The sequence below is a fragment of the Genypterus blacodes genome, unplaced genomic scaffold, assembly GCF_046128005.1.
Source record: "Genypterus blacodes isolate CSIRO-AG114 ecotype Tasmania unplaced genomic scaffold, CSIRO-AGI_Gbla_v1 ptg000133l_1, whole genome shotgun sequence".
Lineage (NCBI taxonomy): Eukaryota > Metazoa > Chordata > Actinopteri > Ophidiiformes > Ophidiidae > Genypterus > Genypterus blacodes.
Window position 1 is genome coordinate 3510445 of NW_027466935.1, and position 18244 is coordinate 3528688.

General features: G+C 43.5%; 1 protein-coding gene across 1 annotated transcript in view; it reads right to left on the bottom strand.

The window, feature by feature from the left end:
- Positions 1 to 18244, bottom strand: part of ttc28 (tetratricopeptide repeat domain 28) — a 72998-nt gene that overhangs the window by 3853 nt on the left and 50901 nt on the right. Inside the window, exons 7-30 of the mRNA XM_076164081.1 lie at positions 17173 to 17361; positions 17002 to 17098; positions 13294 to 13490; positions 13053 to 13206; positions 12787 to 12958; positions 12511 to 12679; positions 12257 to 12417; positions 11681 to 12169; positions 10157 to 10349; positions 9960 to 10040; positions 9630 to 9882; positions 7535 to 7644; positions 6379 to 6508; positions 5953 to 6180; positions 5311 to 5482; positions 4006 to 4146; positions 3747 to 3891; positions 3470 to 3649; positions 2737 to 3293; positions 2380 to 2627; positions 1989 to 2113; positions 1427 to 1504; positions 1159 to 1318; positions 172 to 248 (exon numbers count right to left, since the gene is read on the bottom strand). Of these exons, the coding sequence (XP_076020196.1) occupies positions 172 to 248; positions 1159 to 1318; positions 1427 to 1504; positions 1989 to 2113; positions 2380 to 2627; positions 2737 to 3293; positions 3470 to 3649; positions 3747 to 3891; positions 4006 to 4146; positions 5311 to 5482; positions 5953 to 6180; positions 6379 to 6508; positions 7535 to 7644; positions 9630 to 9882; positions 9960 to 10040; positions 10157 to 10349; positions 11681 to 12169; positions 12257 to 12417; positions 12511 to 12679; positions 12787 to 12958; positions 13053 to 13206; positions 13294 to 13490; positions 17002 to 17098; positions 17173 to 17361 (4506 nt within the window). The remainder of the gene's footprint in view (positions 1 to 171; positions 249 to 1158; positions 1319 to 1426; positions 1505 to 1988; positions 2114 to 2379; positions 2628 to 2736; positions 3294 to 3469; positions 3650 to 3746; positions 3892 to 4005; positions 4147 to 5310; positions 5483 to 5952; positions 6181 to 6378; positions 6509 to 7534; positions 7645 to 9629; positions 9883 to 9959; positions 10041 to 10156; positions 10350 to 11680; positions 12170 to 12256; positions 12418 to 12510; positions 12680 to 12786; positions 12959 to 13052; positions 13207 to 13293; positions 13491 to 17001; positions 17099 to 17172; positions 17362 to 18244) is intronic.

An 18244-nucleotide genomic window follows, 5' to 3' on the forward strand; every position in this document is an offset into this window, starting at 1 on the left:
TAGAACACTTAGACTATGAGTCAGGAAAACACACTCCTCTGACATGAATATGATGGGATAAACCTACTGTATGTACAACATAGTAGACAGAACATGCAAAACCCCCAAGAAAAAGGTCAAAGCCAGGACGTTTCTTCTGTGTTCTTACTGGAAACCACTGAGCCACTGTACCTTATGAATGAGCTGTTCTCCTGCTTCAGACGCTGTGACAAGTTTACAGAGAGCCTGGAGAGCCGGGGGAGTAAGACCTGCAGACACAAAAGAGGTCAAGTAGATCATCTAGCAGAGATCTAACAAGTTGACTAGTTTTATTCGTTTGTTCAATTAGATTATTAATTTTAAAGCATATGTGGTCAATTGTAACTATATGTCAGTGCTAGATTCTGATCTTTATTTCTCTCAGAATAAATCAATCTACACAGAACATCAGCTGGAAAATATCACTGCATGAAGTCAATGTTCTACAATGTCAGCACATAAGCACAGTATGTTCATAAACTGCACATAATGTGCTCAGAAAAGCACATTATGTGTCATAACAGTGTAAACCAGGACCCAGATTATGGCCTGAGCCTCGTAGATTATATTTTAACCTTGAACTTTGAACTATAGAGTTTGGTGACTCTAACAGATTCAATAAACCCTTACCAACCACAAACTACACTGAAAACAGGATGACTGAAAATGTCTGTGAATGTACGCACGGCCTACAAGCGCACAAAAAGCAGCAGAAGCAGCATAAGCTCTTTATTTGTGCAAAGAGAACCTAGCAACAATGCAAATCATACAACAACACAATGAGACCATTTCAGATGAAGCAACAAGTCATGGTTAATATTTTAAACTGTGCACAAGTTAAAAGAGCCACTACTTTGACAGGCAAATTTGCTTGGGAGCTTACATGTGACCCTGTAAAGACAAATCATCTATCTGTCCCATGTAGTCTAAGTGACCTCTACTGGCAAATTAGGGAAATACATGCTTTCTGAGTCGGTGGTGTATGATTCCCTGTCTGATTTGATTTTCCATAAAGCAAATGTAATTTCATGGAAGAGCCTGGACCTCACAATAGTGGTGGTCTTGGAAAGACTAAACAGATCTTTATTCTATCAACTATGATTGACATAAGAAACATAATGAATAATGGAATTGTGGTACCAAGCAGGGATTGTAGAGTGGTGCTGCACTGTTGGAGCCTCTCCCCAGGGTCTGATGTGGGGAAGAACACCGCTGCAGGGAGACCTGCACTATTGCCAGAGGAGTCCAATCGGAAACCCACCCCAGACAGCAGGGCCTGCCAGCCAGGCACCCCGCCGACCTTCACCAGAGGACACGGTTTACATGAATATAAATAGAGCAGACACAGTGGCTAAAGAAGCATCATGCATCATAAGGACAAAGCAGTGTGATTGACTCACACACTGACCTTATTCTCCACGCTTTGTTGTGACGTGTACATTGGGTTACACTGACCACTCTGGATACGCTGCAAAGATTTCTCAACCTGTGAAGATGACAAAAAGCATGTCCGGGTGTGGGTACGAAATGTGTGTGAAAATGTTTTCTGTATTTGGCTCACATACTATTTTGAGTATAAGCCAAATTACAGCATTTGATTATGCAGTTCATTTAAATGGAATGTTTTGGTCTGATTTTGTACCTTTCAATCTTCCTCTCATCTATTTCTCTCTGTCACTCTTTCTTTGGTACACACACACACACACGCAAACACACACAAACACAAACATACACACGCTCACAGACACTTAGTTGATGAGTATCTATGAATTACCATCCATGTTTAATCACTGTAGGTTATTATTTCCAGATTATCATTGCATTTTGGGGATAGTGTGCACTTAATAACATTCATTGACTGGAGAATCAATCTGTTATTCAGGAAAATTTATATATAATGACTAGACTCATGCAAACACTGAGATACTGTCAATTTTAGCAGTATGATATTCTGTGTGCAGGTATCTTACCAAGTGTAAAAGCACCCTCAGGGCATCCCTCGCCTTTTCTGGGTACTGGAGGATCTCTGCAAGAGCTTGACCAACCAGGGACATGGGGCTGTTTAGCTTTACATCACTGCCAATCAGCATGTAACCTGTGGAGAAACATCCACTGGCATATTACAGGGAATAAAAACAACTTTATCTAGACAGAGGTGAAAATGTTTTGAAATTATTACGTATTTTTCAAAATTCCCACCTTGGGTGACCAAAGTAACATTGAATTTTTGGTATCATGAGGTTAAGTATTGTTGCATGAATTTGTGTTTGCATAAGAGTTCAGTTGATTGAACCTCTTGAGCTTCATAAAGAGAACCAGTCTGACAGAATGGCGTGTTAATAAATGCTAGTGTATGCTCACCAGCCCAGTTGGAGGGGTGTGAAAACTGCTTGCTGCTCTGCAGAGTCTTCATGGCCTCTGTCAGAGCTGTACTGGCTTTGGTCCCGTTGAGGAGGGTCGTGTAAAAGGTGTTGGTGAACAGTTTGGAAGCAGCGATCGGTACAGGCCACAAAGACACACAGACACACTGGACTCCTGCAGCCAAGAAGGCCCGGCTCAGACCCACCACGCCATCAGCTGTTACCCTGCTGCTTGACTCTGGGTATAACCTGGGAACAACAACAAGCAGTAGGGTTCATAGGTGAGGCAGATATGTAAAACCTCCTGCCTTTTGTAAATAATGTTCATAAAATTGTGAAGTCTATACACTATTTATACCTCAGAACCACCAGCTTGACAGTCATGCACACGTCCAGTACATCAGCAGCAGTAAGCAGGAAGTCATGCAGAGGTGGACTGTCACACACACTCTCCACCTCACACACACTCTCCCCCTCCTCACTCATTTCATCTGCCCCCCTGAGTCTCTCTGGGATCTTTGTATATGAAGCCTTGATGCCTTCTGTAGTCCCGCCAGACGTCAATGCTCCACACAGTGATTTCTCTGTGGATTTGCCACCTGTCCCTTCTTCCCCAGCACGGTCTTGGCTGGGAGCAAGAACTAAAGCAGCCAGCTTCCAAGATATATGAGTTGCAAAGTGCACGCACTCTGCCTGACTAAGGGCTGCTAATACACGCTCCTTGGTGGCTGAACACCCAGTAAGGGGATGACACCCTAACTGTTCCCCCAACCAAAGAGCTTCTTCTTGGGCTGAAGGTAATGGACCCCACAGCCAGCGGTCCATAACACTGGGGGGTAGCTGAGGAGCACCAACCACGGCAGCTACTGAACCTCCATCTGAGCAAAGTAAGGGGCCTCCACGCCGAGGATGGGGCTGCGGGTTGGAACAGGCAGGATTACATCTTTGGTGAAAATGTGCGTAACGCAATTCACGACTGCATCATCAATCAATCATTCATTCATTGTGACTGTCATACAAAAGCAATCAATCATAGCAATAAAAGCAATAATATATAATTTGATTGAACCAAAATGAGAGGTTTCACTCACCTTGAGTGTGGCTCCCAGGCTGGCTAAAGATGGGACAGAGATGAGACTGAATCTTTCATATAGGTACTCATTGGAGGAGCTGCCTTTGAGCAAGGCAAACGGGATCAGGTACAATTCACCCTCCAACACTAACACGAGCTGTTTGTGTCTGCCCACAGGCCCACTACTGTGCATCAGGCCCTACAGGGACGAGTGTAGAGCAGAGAAAGACAACAGTTTTGTTTTGATGAAAAGTAGAAAAGTGCACATATCTTTCCCAACACACACGTGTACATACCCCTTCCATTGGTGCTATGAGTAAGTCATACAGGGCACGTAAAGGAGGTTTGCTGATGTTACTCGGTCGGCAATGAAATGAAGATAAGCTGTCTTTCACTGGTGATACGGTGGCACTGTATAGACTGGTCATGCTCTGACAGCTTCTGCAGAGGCATAAACACAAATAGACTCAGAGGTACAAGCACAAACTCGGTGAGATCGGCAGATTTGTCCGGGATTATCTGCGTTTGTGTGTGTGTGCACTGTTGCAGGCTAACCTGTTAAAGACGTTGTTTCTGGACACCATACGCAGGTAACCTGTGGGGTCAGTGGCTGGGGTGAGTTTGTTATTCAGATCCTCAAACTGTTGCTCTAACAGGTCACCGGCTTCACTCTCGGTCTCACTGCTGGAGGAAACCCTTGAAAAAGAATTCATATCAGTGAGCGCTACTGCATAGAAACAAAAGACCTTATTGCACCTTATAACATAATCTATCCATTATAGCTCAATTAATATATTTAAACTTGGCTTAGAACAGACAACAATCAGAGTTGTGTGAATGTAAACATATTGATTTATATGTTGATTTGGGATTATTTCTATGTATATATTAACATTATTTATTTATTAGTCAAGTATTTACTGCCATCATAGACAGCACGGCTTTGATGTAACTCTAATTTGCTGTGGAAAATGCAACTGGCAATTTTGTCTGCTGGAAAAGTCTGAATCTGCTCTGGGAGGAAGACAATGACGTGCTTTTGAAATGATTGATCTTGTGACATAAAGTTGTTTTTGGAGTGACTCTACCCAAAAGTCATTATTGGGGAGAGAAGTTTGCAGCTATTAATTACAGGACTCATTAATGTTGTGAACAAGTTAAACTTGCCATTAAAAAACATTGGTACTTTTTATGGAGTCTTCTGGCTGCACTTTCACACGCTGAGCGAGTACTGATCCGTGTTAAAATAGCAGTTTCAGTTCTGTGGGTACATGTTATAGGTCGTAAAACCGAACTAGTGGCTTGGAAAATGTATTAATGCTGCCTATGTGCAAATACTTGCCATCTACCATTCTGTAGAGGAGCAGGATTCCTAATCATCACACATAAACTGATATGCATAAATGGATGGAAGCCTCTACTCACGCTCTCCTCAGACTGAACACACACTAGAGCTCCAACACACACACACACACAGAAAGAAATTGCTGCTGGCCACAGTGACCCCGATGCGGTGGTTTTCACAGAGAGTTGAGGACGGTTTGTGTGGGGGAACATTTGCTGACAAGACACATGGTAGTGATTTACAAAGGAGCCCGTCGCTGAAGTTGTGGGCAAGATAATTGAAAATGAAGAAATATGACAAGAGAAAGCAAGAGGGAAGGCATCCAGTGTGTTCCTCCTCCAAGTCTGATTTGCCCCCTTTCCCCTTTACATTTTAATGAGTAAAGACCTGTGAGGAAAACTATACAAGTTGTCCATCAACTCTGTTCCACTCTTCCTCTGTCGATTAAAGTAAATCAATGACAAAAGTTTACAATCTCTTCTGTCATTCTTACACGACACAGTTTATTGTGCTACCTGCTGTAATGGCTCTCCACTCCCAGAGCTTCTCGAGCATTGCTGATGTATTGCTCCAGAGACAGAGGACCTCCACCAGCTCCTCCCGACTGTGGACTGGCACCTCCGCCCTCAAACTCAGATGACTCGACTCCGCCCTCTCCCAGATACACCTCATTGAACTTCACAATACCTGTGGTGGCAATGACATAAGAAGAATGATGTTGTATGCATGAGGAGGCGCATGTGTGTGAGGCCATTAAAAAGTGATCTCAGTATCTAGATACACTATCTGGATGGTGACTGCTCTGATGACAGGACTTGCATTTACACCATGCTACTTGAGATCCAGTCACAATGCCTTGCCTTAACCTGATCTTAGCATCCAGACAACGTATCCAGATACTAAGATGATAACCTGTTAATTACTGCAAATTGGGAAGAGGACACACTACACAACACTGAACCATATCATTTAAGAACCAAAAAAGCTCAAACTCAATCTCATGCAGAGCACTTATACGAAATGATCACAAAAGAGAAATGTCAATATAGAATTACATGTGATGACAGTCATCCAAGATATGCCAAAGTAGCTATTTTGTTGCATTTAATTCTTTACTCTTCTTTATTTGGACGTAAATAAATGAATCAATTATGTACCTGTCCCTGGGGAGAGCAGCCAGCTGTACAGAAAGCCTCCAGCCAGAGAGTAGTAAAGGACCATCGCTTTCTGACCATTTACTGTGTCCAGCATGTGTTCTACAGTAACAGGGGTGTAAGGGTCAGTGCTCGCCATTTGCTGACTTCCTTTCTGACGCTCCACAAGGAGGTCAGCAAAGGCACGCGTACGACCTCGCTCTGCTATGGCCAGCGCCTCATCAAGTCGCCCTGAGGGATTGGAAGAAAGCAAGATAGAGAGTGAAATGAATTAGGAAGCTGGAGCATAAGATACGGTGGAAAGAATTAACAACACAAACATATTAATTCAGTTAAAAGGTGATAATTAAAAGCCCCTGTAAGGCAGAAAGAGAGAGTGTAAGATTGAGATTCACACCAAAGAACACAGGGATGCGTGTATTTCCTCACCCAGGCTGACGAGGACTCTCTGGAGAGCCTGGTATGAGCTGGTTTGCAGGTCAAACAGTGAGAGCTTGTAATCCGTACTGTGCTGTGTCTCATGACGAATTGTCTCGAATAACACTGATGCTCTGTACAACTGGAAAACATGAAATACACACACATCATAGTAACACATCAGATCAAACAGTTCAACCGATCAACACGATCAACCACATGGATTCTGATCTCTGCCAATCCTAAAAGCCCATCAGCATTTTGAAGCCTGGCTGTGATGATTACAATACTGACCAATAGGTGGCACAACAAGCAGACTTCTGTTTGAGTGATCAGTAGGAGCAAAGCCTCTCAGTCAAACAGGGAACTGATATCCAGTTTGGAGAAGTCCTTCATAAACTAATTGGAAACAATTTGTTGACTTTTAAAGTATTTTATGGAGTTTACTGCTAGTAGTTTATGCATATGGGGTTTACACCAAATCATTGTTTTGGAGGAAGGAGGAGGAGGAAAGAAACTTCATGTATTACATAGACTTGTGTTGTTAATAATTAATGATTTGAGTTACTTGTCATTAAATAAACACCTAAATACTTTGTTACATCAGTGACTGTATGCATTTTCAGCCTTAAACAAAGCAGTCACATGATGTGTTTGTCATATCGTAGATCAAATCAGAATCACAATATTTTTCAGGATAATTGCATTATCATGTTTTGGCAAAACCTTGCTGGTCTTGTCACAATGAAGTCTGAAATCTTGGCAACAGGGCCTTTGGCTTACTTGTGAACTGGACAACAGTGACTAGCTTCCAGCTCTGCTATGCACAGTAGCTCAGTTTTGGAGCCTCCTCGCAAGGCTTTGTGACAGCGATCGAAGCCAACAGCTGAACTGGCACTCGAGGCTGGCACCACCAGTCACAAAATGACAGTAACCAAAAACATCCAAAAGCCTGAATACCAACAGCAATAAATATCTGAATTGTTGTGCTTGTATTTATGACTTCAGCAGCAAATAATCTAAAATAAGATCTGACTATAACTTGCCCGTATACTTGCCTTTCAATTCACAAGAGTCTTATATAGTGAGTGGAAGAAACCCTGCAGTGATGTGCTTATGTGCTTTCTTGTCAATGTGTTTCTGTATGTACAAACACACACTCACACACCTGGTGTTGTGCCTCCTCTAGGTTTCCACTGGCCCATAGAGACAGGCCGAGGCGATGGCGGATCTTTGCTTCATCTTCTCTCCTACCTAACTGCTCTGCCAGACGCAGACCTGAGACGCAGAGAGAGAGTGAGAGAGAGAGACAGAGTGAGAGAGAAAGAGAGAGAGAGAGAGAGAGAGAGAGAGAGAGAGAGAGAGCGAGAGAGAGAACACAATCACAAAAAGTTCCAACAGTACCTGGTTCCAAAGGGATGACATGAAAATCATACAATCAGTTTGACAAGTGGTCCTGAGCTTAGGATTCTCATGTTTGTCATTCTTTTCTCCCTTTGGTTTTCTTTGCTCTTCCTCTTTTCCAGCTTCCCTTTGTCTCAGTTTTTCTCAGCTACATTACATCTGCCCTGCTGTGAAGAAGCACACACTCATGGCGGGATGTACTTATTTCTCATTAGGGTCTCAGCTGGAGCGAAAACTCATCAAACATTGAGTTTGGACACACACTTTTGACTGTTCCTCTCTGTCTGCCTGTGTGATGCTGCCTCAACCCTGAACCAAATTCCCGATTGCTTGTTAATGATCAATTAAATCAATTAAAATCATGTCTGACAAGCCATGACCACGTCATACAGAACCAATGGAGCCATAAATAAACCAAAACACTGAATTCAAATGCTTTCTCAGCTTTTGAATACTTATGAGCCTTACTATGCGTTGATTCATAACAAAGCTAAGACGCTGCATTATTTACAAGATGCGACTGGAGACAGAGAGAGATGTGTATACGCGTGTGTGTGTGTACATGGGTGTTTAAAGTGCAGTCGTGTTGAAGACGTTAAATCAAACATCATTAGGGATAACAAGCTGCCTGAGGGAAACCACTCACCAGAACAAATGCCCAACCATTGATCGCCAGTGTCAGCCACATGAATATCTTTCATGCTTCTACAGGATTTGAATGATCCTCTTTAAATCAGATGTTGCAATTTACTGTATAGTGCTGTGTTTCTGTGAGCATCCCCATGCAACAAAATGCTATATGTGCTATTTTGCTGAATTTTTGAACCTTAAACAACTTTTTTCTTTAAAGAGGTGAGTCCTGCTTAGAAATGTTAGTTGAGCAAAAGTCATTTTAGGAACTTAGGAATGGCCAATTAAATGCTACTGTGATGAGATTTTGGTCGGAATGACTTTGAATTTGACTGTTGCAACAACCGCTGTGGATCCAGCACAGATGGATGACAAGTTGATGACATGTTTCTGTCTGCATCGCTTTTTACTGCTTGTCGTTGCGCCATGTTTCACCAGACATTCATTGCTTATGATTTGTGGTCCAGTCTGGATGGTTGGTCCAGACTTTGAGAAGCCATTCTCCGAAAGACCGAGTTGCTAATTATGGATTTATGGATTTTGCTGTGGACACCAACAAATATGATCTACATTAAATTTGTCTAGTGAATCTGCAATACATAACATACAGATAAACAGCTTGTTTTGATAGGCGCTTTACACCAACCAACTATCAGTTCACCCCACAGTTTCGTTGTCTTATGATCTATTACTATTTCATGATCTTGATAAAACAAGAACATTAGATTGAAAACTAATTTGGTGCAACCACAAGAGAAACAATTTGCCATTATCTTGACAAAAGACAACTGACTTTTCACTGATGGCACCCATGTCCTCCTGGATTGGAAGACGGTTTGATCACACAGAGAGAGAAAGAGAGAGGGGAGGGCAGAGGGAAATCAGTTACTGCAGGTCAAGATGACAGCCAAGACCCGACAGTAACAATTTGAATGCATTAAATTAAATAATTCCCCCTCTCCCCTAATTTTCCAGAAATGTAATTGACTACATATTGATTTTTCTTAATTCCAGTAAGTCAGACTTTTTTGTTGATTTATTCCAATCAATATTTCCCCAGTCAAACCCGTGAAAGCCTGTGAAAAGACATTTGTACACGTTGTTGCCTTCCACACGTCTTTAAAGCACGCAGACATTTACACCATCAGTGATACTAAATATGGCAACACAAAGTCCCTGGTGGTGATTTGCAGCAGGTTTTATAAATACGCCCCATGTTCTCATCTTACCTTCCTGTAAGTACATCACAGCCTGTGCGTAGTTTTGCAGGGCATGGTGTGTCCTTCCCAGACTTCCGTAGGCTTGCGTCTTCGCTATCAGGTCGTTGGTCTGTGCTGCGACACTCAGGTGTTGCTCCTGGAAGACCACGGCTCGCTCGTAGTTACCCAGAGCTTCATAGGTCAGGCCCAGGTTCCCATAGGCTCGACCCTGGCTCTTCACACATCCCGTCTGCTCTGCTATATCCAGGGCCCTCTGGTGCCACTAAAGCAGGAGAGCCTGATTAATTAATTACAAGCTGGGTAGATGTGAGTCATGGTGTGTTATGAATCGCTGTGAACCTGTAATGCTGTTTCGTTGTCGGCCATCAGCTGATAAACATCTCCAAGTGCATCACTTGCCTCAGCCTCCAGTGATTTGTCCTGGCAAATAAAGGAGGACTTACACATCTTTGACTCATTAAGAAGGTCATTTGTCATATTCAGTCAGGGGACAAGTAGCTATGACAGCTGAAACAAGTGTGGGAGTCAGTCCTTACCCCTGCTGTGTGTGCAATGTTAAGTTGATGCTCCAGGCAAGAGAGAGCCTGCTCATAGTTGCCCAGCTGGCTGTGTAAGGTGCCCAGCTCCCCATAAGCTTGAGCCTTTCCTCCCCCTTCCCCGCCGAGCTCATGGGCTACCACCAGCCTCTTCTCAAAGCACACCAACCCTTGCTGGAGATTTCCTATAGACCTGAGGAGGTACAAGGAGGAAAAAAAAAGAAGGGATGAGCGGGAAAACACAAGGATTGATCATCTATTTCTCCATTTGATTTGCTCTTCCAAGCACAGTAAGCCCTTTGAAACAGCACTGCGGATGCATTACGTTGGATCTTGAAAAAGTCCACTTTTCCCCACATAAACCCATTCTTGCAACTTAACAAAGAAAACATAAGAGAAAATTGTTTCAAAATAAAAGGGCATTTTGATTTTGCGTTGCACAAATCCAGCTCGGAATCCTTCAGAGTGAATGTGGTGGTGTTGATTGGAAACCCTCGTGATTACCATTTCAATCACACTGAGAGTGAAAAAGGAAATCTATTCCCTCTGTCAGTGAACATTAATCGCAATAAAGGAACCAGTGTAGGGTTATGTTACTCTGATCTCCTCCTCCTCCTACCACCACTGCTGCTTCTTACTATTAATGTCACTGCGTAATTATTCCGATTATTAAAACAACTCTGTTATGGTGCTGAATTACACCACGCCATGTTTTCTTCTCACTCATACTCAGAGCCAACCTGTCAAGCTTAATTGAACCCAGCAATCAGATTCGGCATGGAGGTAAGGCCAAGTGAGGAGGTGCCTGTCCCAACCGAGCTGTGCTCATGTAGTGACAAGGACAGTCAAAACAGAAACGCTGCAACATTCAAAACGTCAAGACCATTTCTCATTACCGTATAGTTTCTTCAAGACAACAGAAAACAAGCTGAACCGTGGATAAGATGCTCTATGCATAACAAGAAGGTGAAGCTGGGCGAAGGAGACACAGTTTGCTGCTGAATTTAGGCTGTGAATCATGTAAAGCGTTGAAACTATGCAGAATTCAAAGAGTTTTAGAGCGCCCCAATCTGTACATTGTTTTTACCAGTAGAGGGCATAAGCAGGCATTCTAAATAGCTCTTTCAGTTGCTTACCCAAATCCATCCCACCCTTTCCTGTGTGTTTCCGTTTCTGTGGAAACAACATCCCAGCCATGAACAGATATGGCTGGCTTGGTATAAGCGTAGGTGTGTATGTGGAAGGCTGAGTTATACGAAAGAACTGAAAATGTGCAGCCCAATATCATCATAAAATGGACATTTCAGAGCAAATCTTGCGCAGAGCAATTTTGAGATATGTAGAGGAGAGAGAATGGAAGAGACACAGGGGTAGAGAGACAGATGGGGGGGATGGACAAGCATATTTTTTGACATGTCCAAATGAATATAAGAGTAATCAATGCAATCATGTGAAATGCAAGAACTTCAAATAAAAACAGAGAAAAGGAAACACATAAGGACACATCATGATGGTTGTGTCTACCTGTGTGCATTGCCAAGTCCTCTGTAAGCTTTCTCTTGGTCCTGAACATGGTTGAGACTCTGAGCCACCGTCAAGTATTTCTCATAATATTGAATTGCCTCTTCATAGTCTCCCAGAGCGTCATAGCAGTCTGCAAGGTTCCCATAGGCCCTGCCTCTGTCCAGCATGCTCTCAGTCCCACTTAGCTGCTGCAGCATAGCCAGTTGCTGCTCAAAGTAGCCGATGGCTTCCTCAAACACTGCCATGTTCATTTTGGTAATTCCCATGTTTCCATGGACCTGGGCCTCCAGACGGGCATCCCTCAGCCCCTGTGCCAAACCCAGCTGGGCCTCGTAGCACTGGAACGTTGTGGAATAATCTCCCAGGGCCATGTGTACTGCTGCCAGGTGACCCAGGGCACGGCACTCCCCTTGCTGGTCACCTAGATCCTTGCGGACGGTCAGCTCCTGGCTATGGAAGGACAAGGCCGCATCCAGCTGGCGGAGGAGCCTGATGCGAGAGGAAATGGTGAGAAGAGAAATTTACAAACCTGAAAATGACTGATAAGGGGAATATCTTTCACAAAAACACCATCACCTGTGAACTGATCCGAGTGCAGCGTAGGCATCAGCCTCCATCTTCTGATCACTGACCTTCTGAGCCAGAGTTAACTGCTGCTGGTAAAACCTGACTGCTCCTGGAAGATCCCCCCGACACACACACACATCTCCAAGGTTCCCGAATGCCCTGAAAACTGCCTGCCAACCATTACATTCACACCGATTAGAACCACTGCCCATATAAAGCCACTTTCCATAGTGTATGAAATGACCACAGCATTAGAAGTTGACCTGTGTGTTGTCCAAAGCTTGTGCTAGAGAAAGCAGGTATCTCTGACACTCCTCTGCTTTGCTGTACTCCCCCAGCGCTTTGTGGGCCAGACCAAGATTACAGTAGGCTTTAGCTTGGGCCAGTTTGTCATGGAGGTCCTTAGCCAAAGCCAGATCCTGCTCATAATACCTAACACAATGCAAAGCAGGCCTTTTGTTATTGACCCATTCATGCTGTCGTGGTATAAAAGAAAAAAGGAAGAATGGTTTCTGGTTTCACAAAAAATGATCTCTGACCTGACAGCGTCTCTGTATTGGCCCAGGCAGTAGTGAGCATAGCCCAGGTTGTGGCACACCTTTCCTTCTCCCTCCAAGTCCTGCAAACCCGGGACCAGAGCCAGGTGCTGCTGGTAGTACGGTAACGCCTGAGCATACTCTCCCCTCCAGCTATGGAAGTTTCCCAGGTTTGCTGGAATAGTCAAGAAAGGTAATTTTTGTCATTTTTAAAAACTTTCAAATCAACATTTCTTACATCAGTTAATGCTCTCTCTGGTCAAGCTTGCCTAGAGCTCTGGCTTCGCTTTGGGTGTCATGAAGCTCTCGTGCGATGGTCAGATGATGGAGATAATGCTGCAGAGCTCGATCGTGAGCCCCTAGCGCCTGATAGGCCACAGCTAGGTTACCGTGCGTGGAGGCCTGCGATGGACGATCATTCACCTGCAACAAGATTACAAGTTGCACAATGAGTTCACTGCATTAATGATCATGTTTACAATGTGTGCATTGGGGAGCGTTGGGTTTCACCTCCAGTGAGATCTGCAGCTCTTGTCTGTGGTATCGGACAGCCTGGTCATACACACCAAGTGCATGGTAGGCATTTCCCATATTACCGTAGGCTCTCCCGTGAGCCGCATAATCACCCAACTCCTGCGCAAAGGACAGATGGGCCTTGTGGAGCTTCAGTGCAATCTCGTACTCTCCCTTCATTTGGTGTATGATGCCTGTGGTGGTAGAGAAGTGTGAGGCTGATCAACAACAAGTTGGCATGAGGATAGATGCCCTTTAAAATGTCTGAACATTCACAGAGAGATCAAAGAGGACTGATCACTGCATCAAATACATCTTATTGCTCCAGCAGACGGTTTAATGAACTTGGTATATTCAAACGCACTATCAGATACAGACCCTAGATGACACAGAAATACCAAGACACCCACGTAATATTACACATTATATTCTATGTGAGTGTATGTTAATATATAATAGGCACGTATATTTCTCAGAAGTCCGCAAACGGATGCATGATTCATGATCTTAAAAAGAGATGTATGAAAAAGTCACACAGACTTCCTTCATCTCTCTGTCCTAGAAGAAGTAACGGCAAAAAACTCAGAGCCCCATTGGTCTTCTTAAAATTGTGTGAGATGATCGTCTTTCATATCAACAACCACAGTTTAAAGACACAAACTTGACGTGAGGGAGAAAATAAGATCAGGAAGAGAGCTTTGTTGTTTTCATTGTACCTGCAGGACAAGTTCATTAGGCAAAGGGATTTATAGATGATCACACAATTAAAGAGCCATTCAGTCCTGGCACATAGTCTAGCTGCAAAACAACATGATCTCATTTCAGGCATGCTAATAATTTGATTTTGACCTAATTAAGGTCATTCTGATTATTGCAACTCTCATGTGAACACATTAAGAAGATTACATTAGACAAAACATAGCCCCTACCTATAACATACTTGAGATATATTCAAGATCAAATATATTGTAATTCTTTGGTAGAGGCACAGAGGAGGACAGATAGTGGAGAGGATATGAGAGGGGATACAGGGATACAGGGGGTGTCCAGACACCAGATGGAAGAGGTTACATGTGGCCTCCATGTCAGGCTGTCTGGAAAGGGTGAGACACAGAGAGACAGGGAGAGAGAGGCTGCTCAGAGTCTGTGGTCTGATTCAGCGACGTGTATAAGCCCTCAGCATATTTCCACCACATAATGCTCTTAATCTGGAGTCAGACAGCGGTCGACTCAATGGAGAGAAGTACAATCATTTTGGACAAACTTGACAAATGAAACAATATGTGACGCACATAAGGCCTGTCTGGAGAAATGTGTACCGAGCATGAGGATGCTTTATCAGGGTCCTTCACTAAGAGGATTACAGAGAAGCCTGCAGAGTTGGCTGTAATCGCTGGTTTCACTTAAACCCAACACCCCAACACACACATACAGAATCTCCCCAAAGGCTAAAACCCACAGGCAAACACACTTTTCTGTATGTGCGAAGGGGCAGACTACCTGTGGATATTCTACAAGCGCTCTGGGATTCCCCAGGACACTGTGTGAAGAGCGCAGGACTGTGAGGATTAGAAGTGTGGAAAATAGGTGAGGGGAGATCAGATAACAGAGTTTTCTGCTGAGACAGCACACAGAGATTAGCAAAGGAGTGGTCATCTCCGGTCCCCTCTGCACAGTGGGACCTCAGTGGCTGTGTCAATAATGAATGAACATGGTGCTGGTTAAACCATCAGACAGTACTCAGAAAGAACTGTTTTCCCTGTCTGCAGTGTAGGAAAATCAGAAATAAATGTTTAAATATTAGAATCATAAGAGAGAGAGAGAGAGAGAGAGAGAGAGAGAGAGAGAGAGAGAGGGGGGGGGGGAGAGAGAGAGGGGGGGGGGAGAGAGAGAGCAGAAGCCAACAAGGACAGTCAGGAGGAAAATATGATAGGTGGAAAGAGGAGACTGAATTATGAGAAGGGAAATATGAGAGGAAGACAGGAAAATCAAGTAGAAGTGAGGGTAGACAAAATAATATGCAGAGCAAATATCATGAGAGGAGAGGAGAGGAGAGGAGAGGAGAGGAGAGGAGAGGAGAGGAGAGGAAGAGAGATGAAAGCATGTCATGTCAGCACTGACAGCAGAGGATGGTAATCATCTGTAAATGATGATCTAAATCATTGAACTAAACCTCAGGCTTTCTGTCGGGAAAGTGTCAGAGACTTCAGAAATAGCCCATTAGTCACACATCAAAACATCTATTGTGTGAAGTGAGCACGCAGTCTGCTTATTTCACATTTCACACAAATAAAAAGATTTTGTACTGGGTGAGGACTTTCATATAAACCTGCTGTGTAAAGACATATCCTGAGTAAGTGGTGCAAATTTGAAAATGCACATTGTGTTTGATTGGGCAGAATGGATCTGCTCTGGACGGGCAACACCAGTAATTCACTCAGTTCTCACATTACCTGGTCCTACACACACACACACACACACACACACACACACACACACAGAGTAGAGAGCTGTCCACTCAGCGGCGGGAGTCAGGTTCGCTTGGTCTCGGATATCACTGTGGCCGCAGAAAGCAAAACCTGGTTAATAAAACATGAATGCTGATTGACCAGAGAGTCATGTGACACCCAAAGGTCCTGTGTCATATCTGAGCTTGATGAGGTGAATGAGAGTAAATAAGTTAGTAGTAGTAGATGTGAGTTAAAGGCCATGATCAGAGTTTTAATTGGTAAACATAGGCATGATGTTGTATGTACTGTATAACAAATGAAATTGTCAACCAAGCGTGTATGTGTGTGTGTGTGTGTGTGTTCTCAATGGGTCGATGCATCATTGAGTTGGTCAAGTCCAGTACCAGGGCTCAGTCAGTGTATTGAGTCCCATTGGCGACAGCAGGGACAGTCAATGGTTAACGAGGGAAGCCCCCCCACAGCTCACATGACAGAGACACATGAAAGCCTCCTGCTGAACCACAGCACTGTGGATTTACAACTCGCCCTGCTCTACATTCACCTGATAGTGAAATCAGGCGTGTTCTGCCCGTTAAAATCTGAGAAGCGCCACTTCATACACTGAACTTAGTCTAAGTTCAGTCAGAGTCGATCTCACCTGTTTGTTTTTCATTATACATAAGATCCAATACCTACACTTCAACTTAAAAATAATATAAATATTGAAAGATGAAACCATTTTGACTCATTGCCCATGTTAGTGTTATTGTACAGGGGTGTATTCTGTTGTGTGATATGCTGTATAGTTTACACTCCCAGGGCACAAGGACATTGCAATCATCTGTTCCAATACTAAAGCTGAACACTCACATAGAAGTGTCACTGAAAGTCAAACTAACAATATACTAACCCACAAATGGCGATGATGCCATTACAACTTCACAGACAGGCAGCACTATATAACAGGCGCCTGATTGAAATGTTGCAGGGCGCAGTGTGTGTGAGTGTCTTTATGGCACTGAACTCATCCAGGGTGGGCGGTTGTTTTACTAATTACGCCATCAACCCTTCGAGAAAGCTAACAGTGATTTCTACTGTCCTCTTCACTCCAACCATAGCCACAGTTGCCTCTAGTAGATCTTAGTCAGACAGACACAGACACACACACACACACACACACACACACACACACACACACACACACACAACCACACACATTCCCATTACTTTAAATGAATCCATAAATTAAGCTTACCCAGGTTGGAAGAGGCTCGTCCCTGTGCTGCTCTGTCCTGGAGCTCTTGAGCAAGCTGGAGTTGGTGCTGGTGGTACTGTCCTGCCCGGTCCAAGTCCTGAGGAATACAGAGTTTATGCGTCACATTATCTTCAGCAAGAGAATGATCAGCAATTTTAAGTCATACCCCACCTGCATGCATCGAGCAGCGTGCCCCAGACCAGCGTAAGCCCTCATCTCCACGGCCCGGTCCACCAGGTCTTGTGCCAGCTTCAGCACCCTTGTGTGGTACGATATGGCCTTGTCAAAGTCCCGCTGAGAGTGAAATGCACTGCCCAGGTTGCTGTATGCCCGCGCTTCCTCACGCCGGTTCTCCAAAGTCTGCAAAACATTCTCATCATCAACGTAATTCTCAGTTGGATTTTACACCATGGGAACATTTAGATTTCTGTTCTATTCCATTCTATTAATTTTGAATTCAAATTTTCTATTCCCTTACGATTCCTGTTCATATTTGTATCTGTAATAGCATTCCTATCCTATTCAGGCTCCTATTTATATCCCTATTTCAAGTGCAGTTTAACTGTAAGCAGACCTGACATGTGTGCCTCATTTAGCAACTTATTACAAACTTTGGCTGAGATGTGATCACAGATAATGAAAATTTAATCTGAAAAATGTCTCTGTAAATCACATAGCAACCACAATCCGACACTAAAGGTGTTTAATTGCCATCAGATCAGGTTGAGATGTAGTACTGTGCATCCAGAACACATGGAAATACACAAACACAACATGTCCAAATACTGAAACATTAAGTGTCACATTGAAATGACTTCATGCATGTTTAGCAGGCTAGGGGTTGTTCTTGAGAGAACACTAATAATGTTACTCATCTAAATGTCAACAGACAGCCCTACTGTACATTATACTAGAGATGATTTTGGCTGTGGTCTTGCTGACGGCGTTATGATTATGCACTTCATCCAAGAAAATAATTCAAACAGAAAAAGAGCACAGAATATCATCAATTGTTATGTTTGTTCATGAAGAAACAAACTGCAGTACTTCAAATATTTCAATATGCATAAATCGGAGAAATATGCAATAACACTGTCATTTCATATGAGATTACATTCTGGAAATGATGGATTTGTGAGAATACACACAACACGATTAGTGATACTGCAAACCAAAGATGTGACTGCTGCTTCATACACTTACAGCCTGAGAACGGAGCAGCCTTCAGCTTTAAACTGTTCAT